The sequence below is a fragment of the Xenopus tropicalis genome, chromosome 7 (assembly GCF_000004195.4).
Source record: "Xenopus tropicalis strain Nigerian chromosome 7, UCB_Xtro_10.0, whole genome shotgun sequence".
Taxonomy (NCBI): domain Eukaryota; kingdom Metazoa; phylum Chordata; class Amphibia; order Anura; family Pipidae; genus Xenopus; species Xenopus tropicalis.
The window spans coordinates 95,650,049-95,671,272 of NC_030683.2; the positions used below are offsets into that span (position 1 = coordinate 95,650,049).

Below are 21,224 nucleotides of genomic sequence, written 5' to 3' on the forward strand. Positions count from 1 at the left end.
GTTTAAGGAATATGTCAGTATCATTTTACAAACACTCCCTAAGTTGTTCTTTGTTATAAGTGAGGATGCCTTGCCTTCTTACCTGCCTCCCCATTGGATCTACCGATCTGCTTTTTCTATGGCTGAAGCCATCACGCTGGAAATAGGGGGCAGATCATGGAGCTGATAGGTTGGCTCACCATACTAAACAGCCTATTAAGAGAGTAGAGAATAATGCAAGGTCCGATGAAAACAAGGGATTTAGTTCAAATCTTAACCTCTATATGGCTCTGTACCCCCAGGGATTAGAGGGCAATGTTTTTTGCATTCATCAAAAAACATTGAGAGTTACAGGCCTCCAAGGGAATACCTACTACATGTTAAGTATGTAAGGCGCAGCGATAGCGTGCAGAAACATTGAGGTGTCTACAAGCAAACCATGCATATTGCCATGGCAGGACCCCACTTAATGAAATTGAAATAAATACAAGGAGGGAAGGCACTTCAATGCAGAATTCAGTCTGCAAGACTTTCAATTTAAACCAATAAATAAGTCCTGGTTCAGTGGTATTTTAGAAAGGCCAAACCCCATGGCCTACACCAGTGATCCCCAACCAGTGGCTCAGGGGCAACATGTTGCTCCCCAACCCCTTGGATGTTGCTCCCAGTGCCCCCAAACCAGGGAGTTATTTTTGAATTCCTGACTTTGGTTGAATAAAAACAAGATTTACTACCAAATAAAGCCCCCTGTAAGCTGATAGTGTGCATAGAGGCTGCCTAATAGCCAATCTTATTACCTTATTTGGCTCCTCCATGAACTTTTATGGTGCTTGTGTTGCTCCTCAAGTCTTTCTATATTGGACTGTGGCTCACGAGTAAGAAAGGTTGGGGACCCCTGGCCTACAGTCTCTTATATTTGATTCCAGTATGGACCTTGTTTGGTGCGATGCCCAATTCGGCCAGCTACATTCTGCTCCAAATCCGGCTGACACGACCATTTGGCCACTGGCCCAGTAATCAGATGATAGATAATTGGCTCCTATGGGTGCCTGTTAGGAGAAGCCCACATCAACGTGCTCGTGCAGTACCCATACCATGGCATTTTAAACTGATTTTCAGCCAGATACCTTTCTGGAAGGCAGTTGGGGAGGCCCATACCTGGGCAGATAAGATGTCAACTCTGTCTAAAGGGAACAAATTGGCAGCCTAAATCTGCCCAAATAAACTGAGGACAAATAAACTACAAATTACTTCAAATGAATTCATACATAAATAATAAATCAACCGCATATTAAAATATAAAAAATACTCAAAATTATATAATGAAAAAGTTCATATGAAATCACTTCCCGAATGGATAAATTACGAATTGATTAAACAGTAATGAGTTTATGATAATTACCAAGATGAAGAAATAATATACTGAAGAAATTCATATGAGGTCAGTTCATAAGCTGATGAAATATTGCTTAGTGATCCTTAATGATAATGAATTAATAATGATTATCCTGAATTACTGTGCAGTTCATTTGTAGTAAAAGAAAAAAAATTGTTCTTTTGCATGAATTCATAAGGTCATCCATATTAGTCCATATTGCAGAAAACCAGAATGTTTATCTTTACAATAGTAAGAAAAAAATACTTCATGTATATATATATATATATTGGGAATTTACATGTTTTATGGAGTCTAATGGAATTCCTTAACATAATTTTAAAATTAATGGAATTCATTTTTTTTTTTGGAAAAGGTAATTTTTTGATAAATCACCCCATAAGTAATAACAATGAGATGACATGTATAGCAGTAAAAGCCAAGTGGCACCATGATGGGGGCCAAAATGCAGAACACGGATATTCTGTTCACAAAGAGCTCAGCAGTTCTTTAATACATTACTCATAATATTTCAGTTTAGAAGTGCTGAGCCATGTTGCTGAGCTTGCAAGCTTTGGGAAATGCATGTACCATCAAAATGAAATGCTAGGTTCAGTGGAATCTGTTGTGAAAATGCAAAAGCAAAGGTGTAATGTGATTCTACACACTGGGCCCATGCTTTTACATTGTTCTATCCAGAAAACCCAAATTGTCACTACTCAGGCCTCATAAATCAATACTGGAGGTTATGGTAATAATTCTACAATACCAATTTCCCTTATGGGAAATCATTTGTTTTGTATTTTGCTTTTAAAGTCTAAAATTCATCTTAACTTTCCTTTAAATAGTGGAATTCTTTTGATGACTTTTAATTAGTTCTGACAGGTTTCTGTTGCTAAATATAGCCAGATTTCATAAGGTAAAATAGATGGAAGATTTTTCCTTTGTCTCGCTTTCTATACTCTATTTCCCTGCTAACCAATGCAGTTACAGTCTCAGCATCCTGCAGTAATGGAAATACAGGTATGGGACCTGTTATCCAGAATTCTTGGGACCTGGGTTTTTTCCGGAATATGGGGAAGCAGGGAAAAAATAATCTGATGGTTATTATATGGCCCCCTATGTGTACTAAAAAATAATTGATACATTTATTAAACCTAGTATAATTGTTTTGTCTCCAATAAGAATGAATTATATCTTAGTTAGGATTGAGTAGTAGCTTGATAAAGGGCTGGAGTGAAGCCCGAAACGTTGCCTTTGGCACTTAGTAAAGATTCACATTTTTCAAAACAACCGGAGTGCTGCTGTTTTCTTCATTCTTGAATTTATCTGCCCGGGCAGTGGGTACAGCGTGCACCTGGGGCTGCAAGAAGCTATTTTCACTGTGTAAGCACATGTTAACTGATTCGAGTAGTAGCTACTGTGTTATTATAACAGAAAAAAAGGAATTTGTTTTTACAAATAAGAATTATTTGCTTATAACGGAGTCTGTGGGAGATGGTCTTCCCGTAATTCGGAATTTCGGCCTGCAGCTCCCCTCTGTGTGTCCCCCCCCACCTGTCTGGTTGTGGTAACTGCTTACATTTGTGTAGGCTTTAAATGGTATCAGTACTGAGATTAACTGGCCCCCTGCATTGTTCACTCCTCAGATTCAGGTTCACCTGTTCACGCCTCGGACAGACTGCAGGAGCAGTGCTGGCATTGTGTCACTGTATGTACTGCCTGCCCTATGCTGCCTATGTGTATGGCACACACAGGCAGCATAGGGCAGCCAGAGTATGGCACACACAGGCAGGGTAGGGCAGGCAGAGTATGGCACACACAGGCAGCATAGGGCAGCCAGAGTATGGCATACCCAGGCAGCATAGGGCAGGCAGGTTATGGCACACACAGGCAGCATAGGGCAGGCAGAGTATGGCACACATAGGCAGGGTAGGACAGACATAGTATGGCACACATAGGTAGTACTCTGGCCTGCCCTATGCTGCCTGTGTGTGCCATACTCTGCCTGCCCTATGCTGCCTGTGGGAGGTGAACCTGGCTGGGGTTTGTCCTGGGAGTGTGTTAGCATTTGGAAATAGTCATTATATGGTTCCTAAGGTGTGTAATTATATGCTGGGGGTTGCTGTGCTATCCACAGGGGAAGAGGAGGCATATCGATTTAATAGTATCGATTTAATGGTTTAATGTCTTAATATGACTTAATACATTTCTATCACATATGAATGAAGGGTGATATTCCTACAGTGAGCACCAACCATTTGGGTTTTTGCTGCGCTACCACCATTAGTGTGGGTATAGTCTTCAAAGCTCTTGTGATAACATGGATGTGGTTTGAAGTGAGTGTGGTTAAAAAATGGGAGTGGTCAAAACTGGCTTCCATTATCATCCCTCCACCATGTAGGCCAGAAATATTCCGTCCCTCGGTACCACAGAAGTTGGACAGCACTGCTGTGATGGGTTTCATATCTTGGTTCCTACCTATGTAAGTACAAAAAGAACTATTGTTTTCCAAAATTTCGCTCTTTACTAAATGCTGCTCATTGTTTTCAGGCAGAAAAAAAATCACTTTTAATAATGGGAGTTGTACATTTCAAAATATAAACTAACTTTCAATTTGGACTTTTTTGTGATTGAGTTTTCAAATTTAGAGTTTTTGAATAAGGAAGCACATATTTGAGACTTTCAAGTTTTCAAACATTTTCAAATTAGAAATAGAACTCAAAAACAGTATTTAGGGGGAGGACCCTTTTAGTTTTGTTCTTGTTGAGAAAAATTGATTTTTGTTATATCTAGCGATGAGCGATTTTTTATTAAATCTACCGCCAAATGTTACTTTCAATAGAAAATACATTTGCAATTCACTTTAAAACCATTGAAATGTATAACTAATATGTATTGGAAAGTTGCTTAGAGTTACATTTTCTTTATTCATGCAAAAAAAGAGTTTTTGAGTGGAGGATTCCATTAAAACAGAGGTGTATATAAATATACAGATATAGGGTCCATTATCTGGAAACCCATTATCCAGAAAGCTCTGAATTATGGGAAGGCCATCTCTCATAGACTCTATTTTAATAAAATAATTAAATGTTTTAATATTAATATTATTTATTTAAATTGGTTCAATAATAAAACATCATCTTGATTCCAGTACAGGTTTGGGACCCGTTATCCAGAATGCTCTGGACTTGGGGTTTTCCGGATAAGGGGTCTTTCCATAATTCGAATCTCCTACCTTAAGTCTGCTAAAACAATTATTTAAACAGTAATTAAACCCAATAGGATTGTTTTGCCCCCAATAAGGATTAATTATATCTTAGTTGGGATCAAGTACAAGGCACTGTTTTATTATTACAGAGAAAAGGGAAACCATTTTTAAAAATGTGAATTATTTGATGAAAATGTAGTCTATGGGAGATGGCCTTTCTGTAATTCAGAACTTTCTGGATAAGGGGTCCGATATCTGTACTTGATCCCAGATACGCTACAATTAATCCTTATTGGAGGAAAAACTGTCCAATTGGATTTATTTAATATAAACATAATTTTTTAGTAAACTTTCCAAATGATGGAAAGGCTCCTTACCTGAAAAAAACAGGGCCTGAGCATTCTGGATAAGGGGTCCCATACCCGTACATTTATCATTTTTTATTTTAGTAAGGAAATATAGATGACTCTGCCTACAAGCAGTTAAATAAATAGGTACTTAGTAATAGATAAATTCATTCAGAGTTCATTCTATTTTGGGTTCAGGGACCATGCATATAATATTAAGTAACAGCAGTTGCACAGTACATACAAAAATCCAATAAAATTAGCCACTCGGTATGCATCTGCCAAAAAGGTTTATGAAAGACCAAATGTACATGTATTATACTGGTACACTCAAACACTGTCTGAAAGCTTGTGTGAAACATAGTCTGCTACAGCGCCTACATTTGATGCAGGACATATAGGAGACAATGGTGAATAATGCATGAACAATACAGCTGCACTATCACATGTGAAAGAACTTTGACTTGTGTAAGCAAACCAACTAGCTAAGAACCATTGCATCTTATTAAGTCACAAGTGATGTGCCACTGAGCCAAATAAAATGTGCCATTTCAGCCACATGCCTTGGTTTTTAAGTAGTTTTAGGAAATGTTTATAAATTAAATTAATAGACTTACATGACATAGGACATACATCTTGAAATCGGTATTCTACTTTTGAAAGAGTCGGTGATGTGGTAAGTTACCAAAGCGAAACCAAAGCAAAACAAATTCTTTGGAAAATTTTTAAAAATGTAAACTAGGCCTTTGTACATAATAATTATAAAGGGGATTTCTGAAGGAATTGTCATTTAAGGGGACATAAAAGGGCAGATTTATCAAAATGTGAGTTTAGAGCTTAATACATTTTATTTCTAAGTAATTGTTTCATGGCTGCAGTTCCAAAGAAAGGAACCTGTGTCTTCACCAATAAGTGGGCACTAACATAGACCTAGAAAGATCATTGCATCTGATAGATATTGTTTTTATGTCAGCCCAGACCCCAGCCTGTGGGCTTACTGTGATTGATTGCATCTTACACGTGCCGCTTTGACTATCTCTCCATAAACAATTAACTCCCACTTTGGAAGCAATTGTCCTCAGAAGGGTGACATTATTTGGTGCACAGTGTAGAGCACAAGAGGAGTTTTTATCTGATCTGAAAATAAGCACCAACTAGGCTCAGAGAGATCAATGCAAATCTGTTCGCCTAGAAAGCTACAGGGTCTGAAAAGATTTCTTGCCCAGTATCAACTCATAGCTATTTCCCCCATGACTTGGTGATTATATATATATAAAGTTATTGCTGCAGGTGTATTTTGAATAAAATGGCAATACCCATGCCATGTAAGGATAATAAGGGAACAGATGCCACCCTTAAGAAATCCAGGTATCCCAAATGCTGACATATAGGGGTACCATGGTTCATAAAGTGTGATGAGGTTGTATGGCCTTCATTGCCTTGAGTGGGACAAGGGACAACTGAAAGTAACTGACACCTCCTAAGGGCCGCTGTCTAGGTTAGCAAGGTGCCCTAGATGGAGTTACCAATGTCTGGCAACTAAAATAATTAAATGTCTGTGGAAATTCCTGGAAGAGGAAGCTTTTCTAACACATATACTTTCCACTATGCCTCACCAAAAGGAAGTTCCCTTTACAAGCCATAGCAAGAAGACAAAAGAGTAATGTGAACTTGCAGGGCTCACTTATGTTACTTAAGTGTATTGTTTACAGTTAAATACACAATGCAATACAGTAACTTAAAACCAACTGTATTCCTATGTTAAAGGTACTGGAGTTGGTTTAGTTGATTTAACACTTGCAGTAACTAAACATTTTTTTGGTATCTAAACTTCATTTAAAGGACACCTTGTATGGCTTATACTGTAGCTGCCAAAGTTATATACATTCTACTGAGTTAGTTCCAATATGAGACGGGGACAGAGGGAGGGCAGAGATCCCATCCACACTCCTAGTTTTAAATGTTTTTGGAATTATCGGTGGATACATGCTATGTCTTTCTTTTTGTAAAACTTTGACAAAAGAATATTTTAAGTGACATAAGCAATAAAAAATACAATACAAACTAAAGAAGGGAGGAGCACACACTTGTAATAATAAAGAATTTTGCAAAGCTCACATGTGAGTAATGCTAAGAGCCATGTAAAAGAGAAGGAGTAAGGAGTCCATTCCATTCAATGAATGACAACCAGGGATAAAGGATTCAACAATAATAATGTTATGCAATTTTATAAGACAATAGTTGGACCTGTTATTATTTTCTAATATATAGATATTATAATATATATAGGTATTATGCTGCTGGCTGATCTATGGCTCACAGTAGCTCATTACATGTTATAGAATCTACAGAACTAAAGTACTACTATGGTATTAGTGAAAAATGACCCTGTTGACCTGGGACTGTATTACAAGAAATCAAATGTAATCCCAGGTCAGGAGAGATACACATTTACCACATTTCTCATTTGCATTTATAAATAGTTACTTGATGAGCTAGAAGTTCATAGTACATAGCAAAATATACTCTCATCTTTCTAAAATGTAGTATTTCAGAGAGAAACTGTGTAAGCGTGCCACCTGCCTAGTATGTAATTATACCCACTGCGGCGGGATTAAATGCAGGTCTGTTGGAAGGCAAGATTATGGCAGGAATCCTGTAACGGAAGGCCATTAGAAATGTAGGTGTTTGAAGGCCTACATGAAAAGTGGGATGAAATAGTAGCTATTGGGTGTGAATTTTCCTAAAACCCAGACCTGTACGTTAGAATGTGGCTAGCCAACTCAGATCATTCAGATTATAAAACTGTGAGAAATGGATGCAATTACAAATATATTTGAAAAGGTAAACAAACAGGTCTGCAGTAGTGTACATAAGGCTGTTGATGCCACTGCTTACATACGTGCAGAGGAGCACCCATCATTAGACATATGTGCAGAGGAGCACCCATCATTAGACATACGTGCAGAGGAGCACCCATCATTAGACATATGTGCAGAGGAGCACCCATCATTAGACATATGTGCAGAGGAGCACCCATCATTAGACATATGTGCAGAGGAACACCCATCATTAGACATATGTGCAGAGGAGCACCCATCATTAGACATATGTGCAGAGGAGCACCCATCATTAGACATATGTGCAGAGGAGCACCCATCATTAGACATATGTGCACAGGAGCACCCATCATTAGACATATGTGCACGGGAGCACCCATCATTAGACATATGTGCACAGGAGCACCCATCATTAGACATACGTGCACGGGAGCACCCATCATTAGACATACGTGCACGGGAGCACCCATCATTAGACATATGTGCACGGGAGCACCCATCATTAGACATATGTGCAGAGGAGCACCCATCATTAGACATATGTGCACAGAAGCACCCATCATTAGACATATGTGCAGAGGATCACCCATCATTAGAGGTGCCTAGTGTGCATGAAGTAGTGCTGGTTTGCATGTGGCATTACAAGCAGTCTTAGAGTACATAGAGAAAGGGGTAAGCAGAATGTCCCTACTGCTGACTATATCTATGGGGATGTCCCCTGTCTTGAAACCGAGTCGCCATGGACAGTACTGTATTTTAGTTTGTTTAAGAGGACCTGAAGATGGAAGCCCACTTACTTGTAACCATTTATTTATACCTCATACTATCCTAATAAGCCTCCCTCTAACATAAACGTTACCCATCACCATCACCAGCTCAGATGTCCTCCAAAAAGTGAAACATGAAAAGGAGCACAGTGGGTAACTCTATGCCCATTCTCCCCATTACTCAAGTTTCACATTGTTTTTTTAAAGGTCACAACAACTCTTCATTCACAGTTTGTTTTTTTTGCTCTGAGATTGTTTGAATTGCTACAATAATCTAATCCTGTTTTGCTCAAGCACATACATACCAAACACATGTATACTGTAGTTTTACCAGTTGGCATAATATAGAGAACCATGTTACAAAATGATTTCATATCACATAATACGTCAATAAGTAAGTCGTCACTCATTGATTTTATTTTTAAATTCTATGTACTCTCCGTTCTCCCGGTGCTCTTGTCACTACAGAAAGTAGAAGCTGTTTTGCTTGGCAGAAAATTCATTCAGATCGATTTGTTGATATGAACAATCAATGCTGTTGTTCTGTTCTGTTTACCCTCGCTGTTGTACAGTGACTGCATATGAATTAGTAGAGGCAACAACATTATTATTATTATTTACAGAATATATTGCCCTGTTCTTGTTGCTTATACATACATATCTCAATAGCTTCTAACCTGAACATCTAATTGCATAATGATTTTAATATTTTTCATAGTTAATCTCATCAACATTGGCTGCTCAATCTTGGGTTTATAAAGAAGGGAGCCATTCAAACCTCCTAATTCAAGCCCAATAACACTTTTCTTATACAGCAACATTACAACCTATTCCACATAGTCCGCTGTCTGGAAAATTCCATTGGGTAAGACCCCACCAATTCTACACAGGTACCCATTTGATATGATCACTGGCCTGTAGACCAAATGATCCAATGAGACTTATTTGGTTTGCTCCATGGTTGGTAAAATCTGCTCATTTGGTGGCTGTGCCAAATGAACCAGTCAGCTGTAGAGAGCAGGCTAGCACTATTCTGACAGGAGGGGACCAGCTTTATGTAAGATTAAGGTTTTATCAAGGTATCTGTTAGTGCTTTACTTTTAGATTTGAGGGTTCATTACTCAATCAACCCTGGTATTTAGAAGTCTATTGAACATTGCTTGTAAGTAGTTTACAAAATTCTAGGACCATAGCTTAATAGTTTGTATGTTATATTTAAGACACAAACACTGCATTATTTGAGTTTGAAAGAGAGGCAACAGGCATAACATTGCATTCATAGACACTGCTGCTCTGCACATTGGTAAAAAAGTACTGTATGTGCCAATAGGATTAGTGTAACCTCCCTCCTGAATTTCACAGCAAACACCAACTAGTGAACAAGGTAAGTCAACTAAACAAAGTTATTGGAGCCTTACTTTCTTTCAGACAGGTAAAAGTTAAAATCACAGCTATAGAAAAGCCTTGGTTGATTTATTTTTTCCAGTGCTAGCCAGGATAGTGCTAGTATAGCTGCTTCTGTGTAAGATTTTCCATGATTTACAAACATAGCCTCTTATCATTAAGGCACATGGAAAAAATGATTTCATGTTTCAGAACCACAGTCGGAACACCTATTGGCAGATTTCACATACAGGAATCCATTATACAGAAAGCCACAAATTACAGACTCAGTTTTAATGAAATAAAAATATTGGCTGATTGTGGCCTTTTTCTGGACTTTGCATTCTGCGTTTTAGTTTTTTAGTTTGCAAATAAGCCCTTGTACCTTGAACTCGATCCTAATTAAGATGTAATTTATTCTCATTCAAGGCAAAACAAACCTATTATTTAATATTTAAATTACTTTTTTAGTAGGCTTAAAGTGTGGTCACAAGGTTTGTCAGTACAAATGATGTGATTGTATTTTACGAGATCACCTTGAAGTGATATACTTAGGTAAGGTTACCTAACAACTAGGGTATGTAGTATATGTATACTGATTTTAGTTTCCCTCCATTGCAACAGAGAAGGTTTTGGGTTGTTGGGCAGAAGACCCCAGAATAGAGGGAGCCATGCGTATTTATCTAAGTAAGTAAAATACAGTGTACAGCTCCCCCACGAGGTCCAATATTTACTCATGGCCCCCATTAGTTCATACTATGGTTACATATACTTGAAAAGATTTATGCATTCAGTCATTTAGCTATAGATATAAGTAAAATAAGTGTTCACCCAAATGTGAACAATAATTACCCTTAAAGCTGGGCTTCAAGAAGTATCAGGCTGGGTCCGGATCTACTTCTCCATGTTCCTGGGGGTGGGTAACCCCAAAGTTTGGGAACCGCTGCCTTATAACTAATTCAAAGATCAACCATGAACCAATAATGGCACAGACATAATTTTGTAAGTACTTTTCTTTGCTTGTGTTATTACTTAATCCAGTAAGTTCATGAATGGACCCTTTAACACATCATGAATGCTAAAATATACAAACCAGGGACCAAAAAATAAAACCATACAGCTAAACTGATTAAATTAAATGGCGATAAAACCCCAACTAAAACGTTAATTTGCTGGATAAATTGCAATGCCCAAGCTATAATAACAAAATTTAATTGCCACCTGCTAACAGCTTGGTAATGATTACAAAAATAGATCAATTGTTTCTGAGCCATTGACCATGTAATGGGAGTCAGGCAAACAAATGAAAATTCTTAGTAGAAAACTGAGTGGCTATATCGTTTATATAGTATTTAAATATACAGATATACAGCCAAGCACACATTGCATTATCTACAAATCATTGAATGTACATGATACTTATGAGAGGGTAAAAATAACCTAGTTCAAATAGAATTTCATTAATGGTTCTTTGGCAAGTTATGGAGTTGTCCCGTATTGCTTTGCCATAACATTTGCGAAATGGCGGGAAATCTGTGAAACACGTTTGTCACACAACTTTTTGTCAAGTGTGTCTCGCCTATTTTGGCGCCTATGTTGGCGTGGTTGCGCCTTTTGTTGACACACAACAAATTTTTTCATTCCAAATTTTCGCTGAAGTTGCTAATTGCGGAAATTTGTTGCAAATCCATGCCTGGAGAAAAAAAATCATCATTAGTTGGGAGTAATGTGGATTTCATGCTTTGAATAAACATACTGAGTTGGTTTATAAATTACTTTATGTTGATAGTGATAGTACTGTTGGCTGGCCCAGCACAGACATTGTATTTGCCCCCATACTACATTTGTCCATGGTCAATAACCAAAACTGCCACCAAGTGTCTAAAAGTCTAAAAGCCTTGTTTCACCAATGTGGTGAGGAGAACATCACCCCAGGCAACATATTTGCAGGGGCATCATATAGCAAGTTACATGTACTATATACTGTAGCCATGTACATGAGAGATTGCATGCACTCCTCCTAAAGTTAAACTCTTATTACTGCCCCAGCAGTAATTTCTATTGCAAAAAGTCTCTCCCTGTTCTCTTCAATGCAGGTTTTAACTTTGTGTACCACTGAAGAATGCAGCAGCAGTCAACTCTTGTCCACTCTGGACTCTTGCAATGAGTTACACACTTATGTGGTTCTCCTTAGTTACAAGTCTGTTTATTAAATAACATGCACTATATTATTGGACCTTGAGTATTAGTGGGACAGCTGACTCCCACTGAACTGTTTTAGTGGTACAGATAGTCAGAACAACCAGTGGAAACAATAAAAAGCAACAGAAAGATACAGCTTTCAATAGTAATTACATTTACAATAAGTTCAAAATTATTGGATATTTGTAATATTATAATTAATATATATATATATATATATATATATATAATATATTAATATATAATATAGTAATATAATTAATAATATTACAATTGATGTCATTAATTATAATTTCTTTCCACCACCACTAACAAATTACTATGAGATGGCTTATGATTTGTCTGTATCATTTCATTGGATTATCCTATGATTCATACCCTTTACTATAAAGTGGATTTATTTTTATCCTTGATCTCACTACATACTGAGAGGGAGGTCCAAGGATCATGCCATTGCTAATGGGTTGCTTATGGGCTGGCTTCTGATTCTTTTAGTGAGATTTTTTTATGAGATTTCTAAATTTGCAAAATTCTAGTTCTGTTGTCTCCAATACAATCTCTTTGTCTATGTTGTGATCCAACGGTTCTGTGCATTTGAATTCATTACAGTCCCCTCCGTGTCGTCACATATTGCATTACCCCACACAGGAGCCTTTATGCTGCCAATGTCTGTTTTTCATTACCCTCTGCAGTATTTTCTATCATAATAATATGCCAGGGTAGAGAGTGGTTGGTGATACATACAGGAGTAATAAGATAAGGAGTAACACAGCACTTATCATGCATACAGGTACTGAGCTAGAAACCCTTACAGCTTTACTTTTTTAAAAAAAACATAATACTTTGAAATATTGAATTTATTTTAATCTGTTCCTGTCTTTAGATTATAAATAATCTGTTATAAGAAACTGTCAAAATCTTACCCTACTTGGCTCTTCTAGGATATTTAGAAAAACAAAAAGCACCCCAAATATTACCATGGCCATCTAAATAGGCCAGTTTAGATTTTTTCCAATGCAGGTAACTCAGTAGCAGTTAGTGACCTGTTAACTCAACAATGTCTTCACAATATAAACAATCCCTGGCCTGCTTAAAACCAGCCATATAAAATATGCTGCCCGAAGGGACATTGTTGCCAATATCAGGGGCGGACAGGGCCCAGAAGTGACCCTGTTGCCGCTTCCCCTGGCCCCTGATGTCCTCCCCTGACGCGTTTCACTTACGTTTGTTCAGGGGAGGATGTCGGGGGGGGCCTTGCGGGGGGTTAGTGATGCACAGCAGGGGCCCATGCGGGGGAGGGGCACTTTAGGGGGGCGGGGCCTCTGGGGCAGTAGCCCCAGTGAGCCCTGCACCCCCCAGTCCAACCCTGACCAATGCAGTGTTAGAAGTACAGTAACAAATCCTTTTTAAGGGAAACATTTCAGGTAAAGCTACTCATATACATATTACTGCAAAGCCTCCTTCATAAGGAAGCCCTCACATCTATCCCAAAGTAATATTCATTATTCTGTCATTCTTTTAGGTGTGGAAGAAATCCAGTGCATATTAGAAGATCGAAAAATTTTCCTGCATGAGCTATCAGACATCAGTTTCAGGGAATGCAAATACAGGTTGTCAACCATAGACTTTTTAATTATCTTTTTATCTGGAGTGGCTGTTTCGATTGCTGCCATTTTCTCAAGTTTTTTTTTGGCTACGACGGTCCACTGCTTCCAAAGATGTGCTCCAAGCAAAGAAGATGAGGATGAAGATGAGTAATAAGAAATGCATTTCTGGATTTTTTTGTTGTTTTTAACCAAATGGATAGACCAAATTATATGACACTTACGTATTCCAAGCTGTAAATTATAGAAAATGAAACACTAGAGAACATCAAGAGGAATCAAGTTAATTATTACTTGACAAAGAGACCCTTAAAGCCAAGAAACATTATGGTCATTATTTATAAATGACAAGGGGTGCTGTCTAGTTAGTATAAATGTCCTCTTGAAAGATAAATGAATTGCCCATCTTAGTAGTTATTAGTTATTTTCATACTCTATCTATCATCTATCTATCTATCTATCATCTATCTATCTATCTATCTATCTATCTATCTATCTATCTCTATCTATTTTGAATTCCTTTGTCTTCTATACTAATGTTTACATTCAACAAATTAGGTTATTCTTATGTAGTCTGTAATATTGCCTTTGCATTTATTTCTCTATTGAATGCATATGATCCAGTATATTACACAGAGGCTGTGGTGGCCATACATGGGCCAATTAAAGCTGGCTTGGTCTGTCAGCAGCTTGTAGACCTGTGTATGTGGCCTTCGACGGGCCTACCCAACCTATATCTGGCAAAAAATCCCCTAGATGTTGATCAGGCAGGTTGAAAAATCTGGTCGGGGCAACAAGCACAATGGCTTGATTATGAGGTCTCTGACTGCCTACATGCTGTCAATGTAATCCAATATCAGCCACCTCAAGGTGGACACATTGGGGAGAGATCTGCTTGTTTGGTAACCTTGCCAAATAAAAGGCTTTTTAGTGCATGACCACATTTACAGTATACCACTAGGTTTCATGATTTGTGTAGCATTTTGATTTAGTGAGTTGGCTTAATATAGATCAGTCATGAGTCTAAGGCCAACGACATACATAATGTTTCTCCACCAGCGAATTTCATTTAGCTGAATGGAAACTGCCTTTTGGCTTTTTTTCTTGCATAATACATTATTCTAGTGGTGACACACTGAGCAGCCCATACAATACATTTATCTCATTACTTTGGTAAGACCTTAAAATCCGAAGCACTGGTCTCATAAATGAATGGGTTATGCTTTCAAACTCAAACCTTACAATGCATTCATAAAACAATTATAAGAAACGGGTAAAGGATTTTTTTCCTAAATCTATTAGAGCAACCATAAAGAAGCAAAAGATCTTCTTCCTGTACTGAATTTTAATCTATACTGTCAGTCTACAAGATCTTCAAATACCATTTACGAGGAAAATGAAAAAAGGCAACCCTATTGCAGACTTGTATTTTAAGCTATGACTTCGTTACAATAGCAATCAAGCCTTATTAATTAAAAATACAACCCATGGGAGAAAAGCTAAATGAAGTGTACAATCTGCTAAGTCACCAAGAGAATAATGTACTGGTCCCAGAGGAACAAATCCAGAGTTCTTACATTCCAAAATATAAATATATTTATATATATCGTATTTCTATATATTCCATAATAAATTTTTACAGCATATTACAATAAATTTTAACAATCATGAAGAGATTTCAGACAGACATATTTTACATAATTCTTTAGACTGACAGGAAACAATCGCAGTCTGCCTTTGAATCAAGGGACCATTTAACTTCTTAGGCTGGAAGAGTCATTCAACCCCGCCCTCACATTTGTTCCATGTTAAAGGAGAAGGAAAGGCTAATAAAGAGTTAATCTCAAGCTGCAGGCATACCTTCAGTTCTCTCAATAGTGCCCTGAAGTCTCCCCATATTTCTCCTGTTCAAGTGATCAGAAGCTTCATAGGAAAAAAAAACGCTGAGCTCTGTAAAGAAAATTCCCATAATGCCTCACTCCTGCACCAAGACCCCTGTACATGCTCAGTTTGTAAGACTATAAGAAAGCTTCCTGCTGATTGGCTCAGATCCACATTCCTAAGGGGGGAGGGAGTTCTTAGCATTCTTGAGGGAGGGGGGAGCAGGAGAGGGGAGTGAGCTACACAAATGCTGGCACAGGAAAACAAAGAGACAAGAAATTCTGTACCTTTTGATAGAGGACTCAGTGCAGCATTTCTGTGAGTGTTTCCTTCTCCTTTAACATAATGGTTTCTGGGACATGAGGTCCCTCTGCTTTACAGAGAAGCCGTACATCACCTTCTTTGCAAAGCAAATAGACTTCAAGTCCCAGAATCCATCACTTCAATATGCAACGAGGTGAGGGAGGGGTTGAATGGCTCTGCCAGCCTAAGGGGGGTGGGAAAATAGTCACTGTGAGTCAGAGACAGACTGTCATGGTTTCCTCTCAAACTGAGGAATCATGCATAATGTATGTCTGTGTAAAACGCAAATAAATATTTAGAGTTTTTGTGCATTTTTTTTAATATTTTTTTAATATTACCCTAAATGGATGAGCCCGTATTAAAAGGGGGGTATTTTTTCTCTTTTAAGAGCGAGCTGTCTCTTAAGTTAAATGCTATTGTTTATCTATAAGAAGGTTATTCTAAATGTTTTGAAATCATTGAACATTTGGACTTTACCAAAAAATTTTATGATAATCTGAGGTAGGCAGTACTAATTCATACAAGTTATGCTACAAATGTGCGGTCATATATTAGCAAGTAATCACTTAAAATGGGTTTGAATTAAAATAACAATGATACACAATACAGTACAATTGTGTTCCATATTAGCTACTGATAAGTGTAATTAAAGCAGTATCCCTTTGTTGATTGTCTACATCTTCATTGTTGTCTAGTACATTAGGTTGAGGATTTGGTTCTGAAATACTAAGGATTCAGCAATACCCAAATCTGTAATAATGAGCAAAAAAATATATTTTTTTGCTGTAGAGGTGAATATATCATAGAAGATGGTCTTCTTAAATATCAGACTGCAGTGGCCCCAATGAAACCTGGCTAGAGGCATAGAGATAACATTTCATTTTTTTGAAAGACCAAATTTCATGGAGGTTTACTGTTGTCTTGTACCCGCCTGAAACCCCTGAGTGCTTGTCAATCAAACAGAGACAGCATCTACCCTTCTTATATCACTGCAGTTTCCCTAGGGAAAATAGAACTCACTAAGCAGCTGCCTTTAGTTTAAGGCCCAATGTAAATGAGTTGAACCAAGCAGTCGACATGTAATCCTATACAGACACCCTACTTCTGGTCTGTAATAATGTTACTACAAAACTGCATAAAAATACAAACTTATCTATATATTTCAGCCTATGGTTTAGAATAGTTTCCTGAGTGATGGCAAAATATACATGGAACATCCTTCATAATATCTAAGGCCTTTCTGATATCAATGTTCTAGGCCTCAAGCCCACAACTAGGAGGCTTCTACATTTTCTTATATTTGTTCCCTATAGAGATGCTAAAATGCAGCTGGTTATGTGCTGCAAAAACACAACTCCCAGACGATAAACCTTTGTTTGCCCTGTATAAGGTTTATCCTGTGGTATTGCATGACTTTTCCATGCATATTTTAGTGGGTACCAGAGCCTCCTGCATAACTACAGCATGTTGGAAGAAGCTGATTCAGGAGCAATGTACATAGCCAAACTAGGTTTGGGAGGTGCATAGAAGATTTTTGGGGGGTTTAACACTTATCAGATATTAAGAAGAACAATAAATAAGTCTTCCATTCAGGTTCTCCTGTATTTATATTAAAACAGTGCAATGGAATGAACGTCAATTGATGTGGTAGAAATGTATGTGAAATATTGTAATCAGTGACAAATTTATTTTGGCAGGAATTTAAGTGAAGTGACTTGACTCTCTCCTGTGCCATGTGTAATACATTTAGATGTCTATTTATAAACAAGGGCAGTTTTTTTTACTATGTATTTTATTAACCTGCTGTCTCACAAATATGTTGTGCATATTTGTCTTATGAAATACAATGTCAATTTTGTCTCTTGCCTTTCGTTTTGCAAATAAGTTGTACATACTGTATTTATAAGGCTTTATCAAATAAAATTATTGCTCATTTATTATAGTTGAGTTTTTTGGTCTGTGGGCTATTAGGTTTGTAGTGAAAAAGAAATTCTAGGATGGAAAACCACTGGTCATTACATTTGCTCAGGGAGTGAGCTCGGGTATTTATATGTATTGTTAAGGAATACGTCATGGGAAAACTTTTTTTTTTTTTCAAAATGCATCAGTTAATAGAGCTTCTCCAGCAGAATCCTGCATTGTTAACTGTTTTTCAAAAACACAAACATATTTTTTTATAGTTCATTTTGAAAATTTTGAAATTTCACATGGGGCTACCCATATTCTTAATTTCCCAGGGTGCCACAGCCATGTGACCTGTGCTCTGATAAACTTCAGTCACACTTTACTGCTGCGCTGCAAGTTGGAGTGATATCACCCCCCTCCCTTTCCCCCCAGCAGCTGATCAGCAGAACAATGGGAAGGCAGCAAGAGAGCAGCTCCCATTAGATATCAGAATAACACTCAATAGTAAAAAAGTCCGGCTTGGGACTCCTCCAATTACATGGGAGTAGGAGAAACAATAGGTTATCAGAAAGCAGTTCTAATCTGTAGCGCTGGCTCCTTCTGAAAGCTCAGACTCAGGCACAATGCATTGAGATGGCTGCCTACTCACCAATATTACAACTAAAAAAATACATTTGTTGGTTCAAGAATAAAATTTTAAATAATAGAGTGCATTATTGGCTATGTAAACAGTGTAATTTCAGAAATAAAAAATATACCATAAAAATCAGTGTCCCTTTAAAGAGACACAAGAGTCTTTGCAAACCAGACACAATAGTGTATATGCATTAAGTTGTGATCATCTCAGTGACTTCCACTTTTAGGGGCTGATTTACTAAGACACGAATTCGAATCCGAATTGGAAAAATTCCGATTGGAAAACGAACATTTTGCGACTTTTTCGTATTTTTTGCGATTTTTTCGTTACCAATACGATTTTCGCGAAAAAACGCGAGTTTTTCGTAGCCATTACGATTCGCTCGTATCTTGTGGCGACTTTTTCGTATTGAGCGCTCGCAAGCGGCGGCCGAAACTTTCAGACTTAGCATGATTTTGGAAGCCTCCCATAGGACTCAATGGCACTCTTCAGCTCCAACCTGGCCCAAGAAAAGTCACCATACTGAAGCTTGAATGAATCCGAACGCTACGAAAAAATTGCAACATTTTGCGCAACTTTCGGAATGGCTACGAAAAAGGCGCGACTTTTCGCGCAAGTTTTAACGCTACGAAAAAATCGCCATTCCGAAAGTTGCGCAAAATGTTGCGATTTTTTCGTAGCGTTCGGATTCATTCAAGCTTCAGTATGGTGACTTTTCTTGGGCCAGGTTGGAGCTGCAGGGTGCCATTACGAGCGCTCAATACGAAAAAGTCGCGACAAGATACGAGCGAATCGTAATGGTTACCAAAAACTCGCGTTTTTTCGCGAAAATCGTATTGGTAACGAAAAAGTCGCTCAATACGGAAAAGGCGCGACTTTTCGCGCAATTTTAACGCTACGAAAAAATCGCCAGATTTTGCGCAACATTCGGATGGCAACGAAAAAGTCGAGATAATTTTCCGAAAAAATCGCCAAATACCGATCGTTTCGAAAAAAACGCAATTGGACACATTCAGCCGGTTCGTGAGTAAGTAAATGGGCCCCTTAGTGTTATTTTCATTTTTTTGCATTCATGAAGTTATGAGCACCACGGACTAACACAAAGATGTTTTGTTTACTCTCTGGAGGGTACTGTTAAGATGAGAGGAAAACATCAAATACTAAACAGTATAAATTACCTTATGTAGAGGTACTGAGTTGTGACTCAGAAAGTCATTCGGGACTATACTATATTCGGGACTATACTCTCTTCCTTAAGTATGGTGACCTCCACTGTTTATGATAAAGAAAACATATGACTACTAATGTGAACTACTAATTGCTCACCATGAGCAGAAAACATATGATAAAATTATGGGGGGGGGATGCCTTTAAGAGATTAACTAAACAAAATGCACAAAGTAAACACATTCCTTTGCACATATTAGTGCATTATATAAATTTGCAAACCTGCAAAAGGTTTTAAGGGGAATTTAATACAGGTATAGGACCTGTTATCCAGAATCAGGGTCAAACTAGGGGTAGGAAGAAGAGGCAGCTGCATAGGCTGCAATGATTGGGGGGTGCCAGGCAGGAACCTCTCCTGCCTACCCCTAGTCCGCTCTATTTAGTCATTGCCCCCCTCCGCTTGTCATTACATGGTGGGGGCAATGATCCATCGCCGGGGGGGGCGAGGATGCCGACCGGGTTGCCTAGGGTGCCCGGTCGGCTTGGCCCGCCCCTGTCCAGAATGCCCGGCATCTGGAGCTTTTAAAATAAAAGGTCTTTCCATAATTTGGGTCTCCAAACTTTAAATCTACTTAGCATTATTTAAACACTTAATAAACCCCAATAGGATTATTTTGCCACCTATAAGGATTAATTATATCTTAGTTGGGGTACTGTTTTATTATTACAGAGAAAAGGGAAATCATTTTTTAAAATGCGAATTATTTAATAAAGTGGGAGATGGCCTTCCCATAATTTGAAGGTTTCTTAATAACAGATCCCATGTCTGTAAATGTCCATATCAGAAAAAACTGGACAAACAATAAGCTAAAAACTCTCTATTTGTTTGCATTACCATGTTTTTTGAGAGAACTTTGTTTATTATTCTTACACTTTCAAGCAGGTCTTAAAAGGTTGATACAGATTCCCCACCATCCAATCAAATCTCATGGAGAATTTTAGCTAGTTGGTAAGTGTCATGTGGTAGGTGAGACTGGCACTTGTTGGGGTAACAGAGCAACACTGACATGTTTATGCAGCATTTACAAGGATTGCTCACTATTCACATCAGACACCCACAATGGAGCTTGCAATCTAAGGTTCACTATCTCATTCACACAAGTAAATTACAGTTCTGTGGAACTGTTGTAAGAACAATTGTCTGTAACAAATCAGCTAGAAACCCAAAACAAGTTTTCATGCGTCACACTTGCTCATTTATCAAGCAACTATAATAATACGGACCTACATTGTACTGATCTTTCCCTCTGTTTAAGCGACCTCTAGTGGTTATATTTTAATATTGCTATATGATGTATAGTGATAGCCACAGAGATGTAAGGGATTAAGTAGGGAGAAACAGCAGCACATTTTGGGATAACATGGGAATTTTTCTTTAACAAGAATATTACATTAAATGCCACTCCTGGTAACTTCAAGGGGCGAAATTCAAATTTTCAAATTGCACTCTCTGCATAAGCAATTTGTCTCTCATCGCCCCAGTCCAGTGAAAGGGGCCACCTTAGGAACATCACTGACTGGAACTCAGTGAAACTATAGTACAGGATGAGAATAGGACCTACA

At 37.9% G+C, this 21,224-nt stretch overlaps 1 protein-coding gene across 1 annotated transcript in view; it reads left to right on the forward strand.

Moving 5' to 3' along the window:
• The window catches only part of lrrc38 (leucine rich repeat containing 38), a 40,658-nt gene extending 25,073 nt beyond the window's left edge, over window positions 1–15,585 (forward strand). The window contains exon 2 of the mRNA XM_031906609.1: window positions 13,627–15,585. Coding sequence (XP_031762469.1) covers window positions 13,627–13,862 — 236 coding nt within the window. The 3' untranslated portion in view covers window positions 13,863–15,585. The remainder of the gene's footprint in view (window positions 1–13,626) is intronic.
• The last annotated feature ends 5,639 nt before the right edge of the window (window positions 15,586–21,224 follow it).